The sequence below is a fragment of the Diuraphis noxia genome, unplaced genomic scaffold (genome assembly GCF_037042655.1).
Source record: "Diuraphis noxia isolate RWA-SAM2 unplaced genomic scaffold, SU_Dnox_SAM2 contig0003, whole genome shotgun sequence".
NCBI classification, from domain to species: Eukaryota; Metazoa; Arthropoda; class Insecta; order Hemiptera; family Aphididae; genus Diuraphis; species Diuraphis noxia.
The window spans coordinates 69,315,737-69,326,838 of NW_028301713.1; the positions used below are offsets into that span (position 1 = coordinate 69,315,737).

Here is an 11,102-nt window from a genome sequence, read left to right on the forward strand (position 1 = left end):
ATTTATATAATTTAATGTAAGTAACATCAAAATTTTGACAATCAACACTTATTACAAAAATTATACTTATTACTCTTTAAACAGTATGAAAGAACATTCACTCTTAATACTTATAAATTTGTAAAATAAAAAATAACTTTAAAATTATATGTATAAAAAAGGAAGATTAATTTAATAAATAGGTTATTTAAACTAATTTATAATAAATAAGAACATTCTTTATAATAACAAGAATATTTATTTTCATGAAACAAAAAATTAAAGAATTTTTTCTTAAAGCATTGTCAATATTTACTTTTTACATTGTACTTACCTTAAGGGTTAGGTTGAGTGTTGCTTAAATTTGAATTTCATCAATCCAAATGATTGTAAGACTAATTTATTAATTATTACATAATTTAATTCTTCATAAGCATATAGGAAAAGTAATTTTGCTACACTGTGTAATGTTTAGAAATAACTGTAATTTTATGTATTATGTAAATGAAAAAAAGGCAATAACAAAAAGAAATTATTTTTGGAAATGATTAACATTCAATTTAACTGTGATCTCAATCATTATATCCAACAAAATACAAATTTTTTAAATGTAGTTCAATATTGACAAAAAGATAAATAACAAATTTATAAATAAAAATCAAATTTAAAAAAATGAGATCGACATCAGGCTTTTATTGTCCTGGAAATAATATATTAACATTAATAAAATCAACTAACCATATCTTACAGCAAAATATTTCAATTCAAAAGTAATCATTACATCATTATCATCATTGAATTTCCATCCAATGATGCTGAAACACTATTTGAACATGTTCTCATCACACAGTGTCTAGTAAACATCAGGAAACAATTTTGAGATTCTGGAAATAAAAATTAAAGATGATTTTTTTTTACGTTTTTATTGTTTTGAAAACATTTAATTCTCAAAAAGATCATACATGAGTCTAAAATTGTTTAAAATTATGAATACTGTATTACTAAATCCGTTTAGGCGGTTGATACGAACACAATGGAAAATTGTTTAATCTTTTAAGTATACTTATGTTATTACGTAGGCGGTAGGCGTAATCATAGTTATAATAATAATAATAATAATAATAATAATAATATTAATAGTAGTAATAATGGTAATAAATAACATATTTTTTATAATTATTTTATTATTTAAACCTAAGTTAGGTTATTTTTCGGCTGGCGATAACCTAAATACACGAGCCATCACATTGTGTTTCATCCGCTGGAAGCGGTTCTCAACCAAAATGGTACCATCTATAATAAACAATATTAGAATGTAGAATAATGAATTTTTTTAGTCATTATATCAATAATAATAACTAATAAAAATGAAACAACAATTTTTTTTTTTTAATGTTGAAAAGTGAGAATTTTGTGCTGGTGCTAAATAACATGCTATTCATAAGCGTTTAAAATTGTCTTTTATAATTAAATTTTAGGGTTTGGCCTTATTATTAAGAGATCCAACAAAAGGGGCTCAGCAGCTCTACAAATTTAAAAAAAAAATAATAATAATAAAAACAATTCGTCAAATTAGACAGTCCAATCGGATCAAATAATTTTAGCAGATCTTTGTTCGAAATTGGCAAGTTTTTAATCATATTAATGCTTGTCTGCACAATACTATTTAATGGCATATTATGCCAAATGAGCAGTAATACAGTAATACTGTTCTAATTTTGATAAGCAATCATCAAAGTGCATCTCACGATGACAGAAAAGTTGTATGAACTATAATTAGTATTAAAAAAATTTCATCCAAATGAAAGATATCCTACACTAGAAATATATCATTGAATCTTGGTATAGGTACTGACAAATCAGGTTTAATTCAATTTAGATAAATAATTATTAAGTTAATCTAATAAAATCTGTTCCGATTAGACTATAAGTAACATTCTATAACTTATAAGCGTGTCATTTCTAATGATTTAAGATCACCCCCCAGAATTGCCATTTGTATGGTATCTGAAGCCATGTCGGCGCTGCTTGAAGACTCCGTGTAGCTAGGCGTGCCTTCCGTCCATGTGGCTTCCACAGATTGTCTGCCTGCTGAACCCCCGATGCCAGATGTAGTGCTGCCCGATCCCACACTCAATGTAGACGACTTACTCTCGCCGGCGTGCGACGAGCCAGAAGGGCCATCTATGCGCAATCCTGGTGATGGACGACGTATGCGAGTCATGCTGGAACGTTTTTCGTATACAAAGTCACGGCGAATAGCATCCTCAAATGCTGGTGGTGGTGTTGAACATGTGGAAAATGTACCTTCCGCATCAGTTTGATCACGCGTTCGAGTACGTGACATGCTACGTCGCTTAGATGGTGAACGTTTTAAAGGACACAAAAGTTTCTTGAACACAGATCTAAAATTTAAAAAAAGTTTAATCATTGAATAGATAAATTAAAAATATTAATTTCACATACTTCGTCATAAAGTCCAAAAATCTAGTAGCATAGAAATCAGGTCTGTGCACAGAAACAGAGTCGCCATCGTGTATGATGGCTTTGAACGTATGCTCTAGTTTCTTCTTTAGTCTATAACTTTGAAGTATGTCAATAATTCCAACAAATAGTAATAAGCTATCACCACTTCCACTTCTAGCAGGTATGCCACCTCTAGGCGAAGCACAATCTTCATCTGACGAAGTTCCAGTGTCTGCTTGAATACTTTCCATAGCTGTTGAATGAGCCATCAAACGTTGCCGGTTGGCTTCAGCTGTTCGACTTAAAGTAGACGTTTCTGATAAAGTATCTGCATCAGTTTCCACAGCCTTGCGTAATCGTGCCACTCGTCGTTCTTCTTTCTCTCTCTGAGCAAGGTCGACGTTATGAACGCCCACTAAAAGACTGTAGTCCATTATTTTAAAACTTTCAAGAACTCGACAATCTCTTTGCATAGTTTTTAGAAGAGCTGAGTGGGTGTCTGGCTCCAAAAATATACCATCAGGATGATGTTCTTTAAAGTCTAAATCTTTAAATGTAGGCGATGACTTTTGTCTTTCATCTTTGGAAGCTTTTCTTTTGTAAGTAGAACCTTTCAGATCATACTTTTGGTGCATTTTTATGTTGGAAGGTAATAAATTGTTCATAGCTACTAATCTAATATTTTTTGAGTTGCATTGATAACAATAAAGACCAAAAAATTTTGGCAATAAAGTTCTCGGATTCTGATTCAAATTCATGTAGTATCCAGGAAGTAGTTTTTGTAAAAATTCACCTTCCTTATGCTGTACAGTTTTCATGATAAATTCATCATCCCGTGTGAGATAAAATATTGATCCACTAGCACCCGGGTTGGACAATTCACGGAGTGGCGAGTTACAAAACGATATAAGATAATCATCTGGCTGAATGCCAAATAAATCTCTGAAATAACGGAATGCAATTGGAGCGTATGTCTTAAAAATAAACTCTGGATAATGGTGAGCTGGAGTGTGATTAGTACCATCACTTGGAAACACAGTCGTTTCAACAGTCATAAAATCTTGCATAAGCAAATCACGTTCAGGTTTTGAAGCAAGGCCTCCTACTGCATGTTGTATTCCCAGTTGTATGGAACCCATAATTTGACCAGTTTGAATTTTTTTATAGGTGATTTCTCCATCAACACCCACTCGCCTATGTCCAAGTTTTTTCTCTTTTTCTTTGGCTTGGAGATCATCTTGTTCAGCAATCGATATGTCTTTTTCGGTAGCAACATCTAAAACAGTAATAAAACAAAATCAGTATCAAAAATCTAAAAAAAATAAATTGATAACTAATAAATAACAATTACATGTTTTGGGTATATGATGTAGGTCATACAAATTACAATAATATAATATAATATAATAATCCATTCTAAATGCTTTATTTTTTATTTTACTAAGGTTCTACTATTTATAGTACTTGATATTATATGTATATCTAAAACAGCTTACATTTTCTAAACATAAATAAAAATAGTTTTCAAACAAGGACGGCTGCGGCACCTAAAACTGTTTTATCCTATCTACAACTTCCCCAAACAGTATTATATTAAACAAATAAAAAGTTAAAACTTCAACGGAAGAATACAAACAAATCAATAACAAAAAGTTTAGAGTTATCAAAATCAGTTTTAATTGTGATTTGCGATTTGTAATATTATTAATTTATTGTGCAGAAAAATGTTTCGCGATCTTAAGTTTTCAATATCAATAAGATTTTTTGGACTATAGTATAAATTGTATTCCAAAACATCAGTAAACATTTCGTTGAAAAAATATAATAGTCACCAGACTGCCATCGGAAAAACGAAAAAACCTAATGGCGCCGCCCCCGTTATCGAAAACACAATAATATCACAGATTATATTATATTTATTTATATAATATTTTATATAATCTGTGATAATATTTTGATTGACAAATATAGCCGACAACTGCGGTATTCTATATTAACAAAGATTACAATATAAAACTTATATATAATCTATGATATTACTATACAGTCATATGTGTCTCTAAAGAATTAGTGTTGTGTGTTATCATACTAATATATAAATACATAATTCGTAGGCACAGTATCAAGCTACTTGTACAATTATTAAAGTCTTACCAGAAATTTTATGGCATCTTACAAAAAAAATCAGACATTTAAGGAAATTAATCATAGTCGAAGTAACAGTTTTAAATACATTTTACGATTTGTAAATGAAAAACTGTGTCTTAGAAAAGTTGAACGACGGTCACGACCGCACATTGAAATCGAAATGATTAAATGTCATTCAACACTTCAACAGTCAACACATAGAACGACTTATCTGAGTTATCATTTTTACATTCGATAGTATTGAAAATAATTACTTGTCGTTTTTATTGTAGTCGTATACAGATAAGATGATGTGTATTGCGTGTGATCATAAATATCAATCATCAATCATATAGTCTAGTTTAACCTGATTCCTGAACTATTATATATTTCAAGATATATGTAATAATACGTCATAGAGGTTTGATAATAATAGCCAAGACAGTAAACCCATGGTCATAAAAATTAGAACCCAGTCGAAATTAAGGACTACAATTTTTTTTCTACAATACCTCTGTTGAATTGAAATTCGCCCTATTCTGGTTTACTGTTTCGTTTGACGCCCAATATAACGCTGAAAGACATAGTCAACTACCTATTAAATTTTGACTACGAATATATAAATAAATCACTTAATTAGAAAGATAATTTAGATTGGGAAAATTGTTTTAATTATAGTTTTTATGAACAATTTAAAAATACTGTCTGCCACACAGAACTCAAAACCGACACATGATGTGCATTGTGCGTGTGAAGGTACAGCTTTTATTTGTGTAGAACGGTGAACGATCAGCTTAACAATATAATAAAATGCTCTAAATTTGTCTTTGTGAAACACACGAGGTTTCAAGTACACAATACAACACAATGATTAATATTTTTTAACAATAAAAGAATTAATGTATGGTAGTTCGAGCTTTCCTTTATTCAGTATATTACCCTACATCAAGCATTGAAATACTATAGGCATAAAACCATTTTGTACCATTAATTCGCGCATTCTGATTCGCAACGTAATGTAGTAAACATTTCAAAAATAATTTTCTTTTATACAGAATTTTTTTTAAAACCATTATTTTGGTCGAATAGACTTTAAAAAATGAAATAGACTTTCAGTGGCGAACACAGGTGGACAGGGTGACACCTCCCCACCCCCGAAATATTTTCCTTCGTTAATTTCTTTTTAAACTAAATTTTTCAATCAGAAATTATTATATACACAACCTTTCAGAAAAATAATCCAGTGTGCGCTATTGCAGTCTACAATTATGATTGAGAAAATATTAGTTTAAGAGAAAAATAAAAAATATTACTCAATACAGTCAAAATAACATTTAACCATATTTTTTGAAAACAAAATACAACTTTTCAAGTAAAACATTTCTTGTGAAAAATACACTAATTTCCATTTATGACTGAAAAATTAGTCAGATATGTCTTTATCCTAATTGAGAAAAATAATGCAAATTCCTATTAATCCATGAATTCGAAAGGATAATATTTGAATCGGTCCCAAGAATTCTGTCCATAATAAGCGTTGGTCAGAATTAATTAGTATATATTATAATACTAAAGTATAAACAAGGCAGGAGCTTTAAATATTTCTGTTAAACTGTAAAATTATTAACATTTAAATTAAATATGACTAGTATACAATAAACTTGAAACCTAAGATGACTAGAAATATGAAATATTTCATCAATTATATACTTTGGCAAATTAAGTTGGAGGCGTGTGCAGGATTTACAGCTACATAATCTGAACACAGCGGTTTTTCTTTAATCTCTTATCAATATGGTAAAGATAAACAAAAATTATTATAACATTTTATCTACAAGTACAAAAAAGTAAAGAAGAATTAAGATGTGTGATTAATCACAATCATTTGTTGTATCCAACTTACAAGTGCATAAAATAGCAAATTAACGCTCAGCAGATCACGTTTAGATCCGTTAGTAGAAAAATTAGAGTGAATAGACCTATGTATTATGAAACTTTATGTTAAGAACATTATCTGTGTCTTATGTGGGTTTTTACGATAGTTCAATTTTATAGCAGGTTATGCGTAAATTAAAAATGCTCATAACTCATTTAAAAACTAAGTTATCGTAAAAAAACCTACATACAAACACAGATAATGTTCTTACTATCAAGTTTCATAATAAGTTAATTTATTCTAATTTTTAAACTAACAGAATCTAACGTGATCACCTAAGCGTAAATTTGTTATGTTACACACTTGTAAGATGGAGACACCAAATATATGTATAGCATCTTCTTAAATTTTCCAAGTTCATGCAAAGGATGGATAAACTTATAAGACTAAAATAAAGTAAACTATAAAATATGGAAAAAAAAGTGATGAAGGGAAATGATAAAAGCATAGCAAAAACACATATATATTTTAACCAGAATATTAAACCCTTAAAGTAATTTTCATGGTGCAGTGATGGCATTTTGCATACACTGAAAAAAGGTCTGGGCACACCTATGATTAAAGTATTATATCATTATAATCGTTACAAGAAAATTAATCCCTATGAGCATTCATTATTCATAAATATTTTAATATAATAATAATAATAATACTACATAGGTGCCACTTTTTGGGTTGTAAGTGTAACTTATAATATTATAATAATAAATATAAAACCATAACACTAAAACATATATTTTAGACTACAAAGATAATTATGACAAAGATCAAAATTATTTACTTAAATCCAATGTTAATACAAACAAGAATGTTAACTTAATGAAACAAAAATATGTAAAACCAAACTTTTTTTCTACAAAGTTCTAAAATTAACATTAAAAATCAAATTTGTTTTGAAAATTGTTTTCATTGAGTTTTATATGTAAATGGTACCTAAACAAAGATTTTAAAAAAATGACTCACCATTAAGTACGCCATACTTTTACGTATTGTCTCTGTCTTACAAATATACAATAAGGAAAATTAAGTTCACAATAATACATATTACTCTGTAATTTCAAAAATAAAAGTGAAATGACCTCTCATAAAATGTAAAGGTAAGAATATTATCTAGAATTCTAGAGCATCATCTTTTAGGATTTTTATTAAATTTTAATTTTAAAGCGAGTTAAGAGTATTTTGAAATGTACAGGCAATTTACAATTTAACAATTTCTAATTTTAAAAACAAAAGAGTAAAATGTATTATTTTGAATGTAAAAGTTGTAATTTCTTATGTTTGTAAGATGGAATCAACATGGTATAATGTCCTCTTAAGCATTATTAACTTAGAGCTTATTTTTAATTTTTATTTCTAAATATTAATAATTGTAGTATAATAAAGAACTTTAATTATCAACATGCTCTTGATATAATGTAAACATTGTAAACTCAATTGTATACACATGGTCATATAAAGTAATATCTTTAAGGTATGCAATTATATTTAAGTAAATCTATAACATTTCTAAAATTTTAATTTGCTAATTATTTGAAGCTGAAATATTGATTTAAAATTAACTAAAAAAAACATGGCATTAACTAAAGATTTGTCTATTTTTCTATTCTATAAATAAATATAATTGTTTTTGTGAAATTAAATTAAAAATTAAAAAAGCTCTCTTCTAAATAAGCATCTATCTTGATTACATAATATATACATATATTTTAATTAGTTTTAGATGATAAAAACAATATGTATTGTTGTGTTTATTTATTAAATTAAAGAAGTAGCTTAGATACCTAATTACAATATCCTACAATAAATCAATATAATTATAAATTATAATCAATCATGTTAATTGCAATACCTAATTAGAAATTTATCAGAACTTTAATAAAATAGTTTACAATTAATCAGTAAAATATTTTAATAGGTTTTACACTAATCCTGTTTTTGAATATTTTAAATTGATTTCTAACAATCTTATCTTTTATAAAAATGTATGGAATTTACATAAAATATTATCTTTCAGTCTCAATAATAGGATTATCATGGCATACCATTTTTCATAGATGGTCACCCATCTTAAAAAAAGCAACCATTAGAACATCATGTTATGTCCATTAAGTATATATTTAAAAAAACATAGAGGTATCCTAATTAGTAATAACAAAAACCTTAATAAATCATAAAAATATATCAAATAGTTAATATTTATAAAGGTAGTACTCTGCATACAATTAATTTGACAAATCTCCTTTACTTTTAAGTGCTAACAAAGTAACAAAATATATAAGTAGAGACGTATAGTTGAGAGAACTAATATCTGAAATTTCTATTAGGTAATTAAAAAAAAAATTCAACATAATAACCATGAATAAATAAACAGGTATGATAACAAAATAACAGTTTTCGTCTGGTTTGCGCATAATCTCAGTGTACTATACACAAAACTATTGCTCGATGTTATCCACATTTTATTGGTCGGCAGTGTCAATAGAATAAAATAGAAGTAGAAAACCTCACGATAAACGAAGCAAGGGTGGTATGAGTATCACAAAAGTTGTGATTATACCTATTTATTTAGTCATACTAATAACATTGATTAAGCATGTGTTAACATAAGTTTAATTGATACTATTAATCATTAATGTCTGATAAATTTCTTTTATTGATTTTCTATGTAGGTAATAATAAAAAACATTTAAAACTAAGGTTGTTAATATCATTTGGCAATAAACTAAAAGTTTGCCAACCAATCATACAATGATTACCAAACGTACTGTAGGAAAATTAAATAAACACTAATATATTTAATTCATTAAATTGTTTATAAGCTTATAAATCATTCAAATGGGTTTTATATAATATATGCATCAAAGTACATCATATAACATATATTTCTTATTTATAGTATTTATACCTCATATCAAATAATTAGAAATACTAAATAATGAACAATTGAGAACAGGTGTTGTAAGCAATCTACCATACTTGTTATGATTTAGAACTCATTTTGGCCATCTATCACCAACTATGACATCACACAATTTGGTAAACACTTTAGCCCACAACTATGAGAGAAGTAGAACTAGGACCATGTAGAACCAACTTAAGTGATGAAAGATGAAAAATATACACAACTTTAAATCAAATTTGTTTATCCGTAAAACTATAAATCAGAATAACAATTTTTAGACTTGTTTAGACTCACAACACACCACACATTAAATGTTTATTGAGCATTACACAACAAAACTATGATATGCAAGTCAATATGGCACTTCCTGTTTGTAAGAAAGTTGCAAAATGAAATTGCAGTCTATACAGTATGCAACCATCAAATGACATATTCAAGCAAACTTTTGTAATTAATTCATTAGGTATTATTATTTCTTAGTGGATAACAATATTTTTTAACATACAAAACTTTAGTGATAAATTAAAATTTAATACAAATTAATTAATATAGGTGCCTAATGAATACATATTTATAAATTATTTAAGTATTTTATTTTTTTTTTGCTTTTTCCCTATTTCTTTCTCTTTCCTATTTATCAGTAAATTACGCAGATTGCTACTACATAATTACTGGTTATAAAATTACAATATAATAACCTACTTACAAAAATGACTATCTTATCAATCAACAACTCAAACAAATTGTCACTTATTGAATGTTATAATTAATTATTTTAAATTTAAGAACAATACATTATAATACATAATATCAATAATGCTGAACTTACCCTTATCAAGCGTTGATTCGACCTGTTCTTCAATGGCGGGTCTGATATCGTTTGTAGCCATTATGATTAAGATTTCACTATTTAATTATCTGTATCTTTACATGACCCTGCGATTTCATTCAATTTGACTGCTATTAACTCATTGAATCGTCGACAATAGCCTTTGCTGATATTAGACAATAGTGCAAAGTGAGTTTCGTAACTAAATTGCGAGTAGTTGACGTCTTGATCAAAAGCTTCGGCGACAACACGAAATCCGTGTTTATTCAAAAGTACACAAAACTGTTGATTTTCAAGTGTTTCAATATTCAAGTATACACCGTCAGAAACTGTCAAGGTTGATATACTAATATGATTCAACAGGGATATCTCGCTATCGATCACAGACTTTGCTTCAGCGTACCAATCAAGTGGCTTTTCCATGTAAGTAATTCACCTGAAAAATATACGAAAAACTCATTAGGTAACGTCTAGGTAATGACAATCAAGATGAACCAGTTTAAGCCAAGGTTAACAATGTTTTGCCTAACCTTAAAAAAAATAATATTTTAGGTTGAAGGACTCAAATGACGAGAAAATAAGAATACATAAAAATATGTAAACGACGGCCAAACCAAAATCAACAATAATAAGAGGCGGTCGAAAACTGGAGATATCGTTAGTGTATTAGGATGCACACAACACATTTTGTAAGCTATGCATCAGTAGGCTAAGTATTGCAGATATGGAAAAACAACTTACGGGTGGGTGTTTTGTTCAAAGGTCGGCTAGGTAATCTAAAGGAAAGGGCGGGAACCGTGATTCCGTCCGCTTTAACGCGAAAAAACACGCGACCAGTATATTCTATAACAGAACATTTTCAC

At 28.2% G+C, this 11,102-nt stretch overlaps 2 protein-coding genes across 5 annotated transcripts; both read right to left on the minus strand.

Moving 5' to 3' along the window:
- Positions 1 to 642: 642 nt before the first annotated feature.
- LOC107162596 (phosphatidylinositol 4-phosphate 5-kinase type-1 sktl-like) lies at positions 643 to 10,443 on the minus strand. Of its 4 annotated transcripts, XM_015509562.2 has the most exons (5): positions 10,240 to 10,443; positions 2,446 to 3,721; positions 2,131 to 2,384; positions 761 to 863; positions 643 to 679 (listed from the first exon to the last, which is right to left on the minus strand). In XM_015509562.2, the coding sequence occupies exons 1-5, from the start codon at positions 10,298 to 10,300 to the stop codon at positions 664 to 666; spliced, it is 1,710 nt and encodes a 569-aa protein (XP_015365048.2). In that variant the 5' UTR covers positions 10,301 to 10,443; the 3' UTR covers positions 643 to 663. The 4 variants fall into 4 exon arrangements, with proteins under 4 accessions (XP_015365048.2, XP_015365049.2, XP_015365046.2 ...); XM_015509563.2 differs by lacking the exons at positions 643 to 679; positions 761 to 863 and adding an exon at positions 881 to 1,272; XM_015509560.2 differs by lacking the exons at positions 643 to 679; positions 761 to 863 and having other exon boundaries at positions 1,348 to 2,384.
- LOC107162599 (GSK3B-interacting protein) lies at positions 10,321 to 10,662 on the minus strand. The gene has a single exon (XM_015509568.2). It carries the CDS (start codon positions 10,660 to 10,662, stop codon positions 10,321 to 10,323), a length of 342 nt encoding a protein of 113 aa, XP_015365054.2.
- Positions 10,663 to 11,102: the final 440 nt, after the last annotated feature.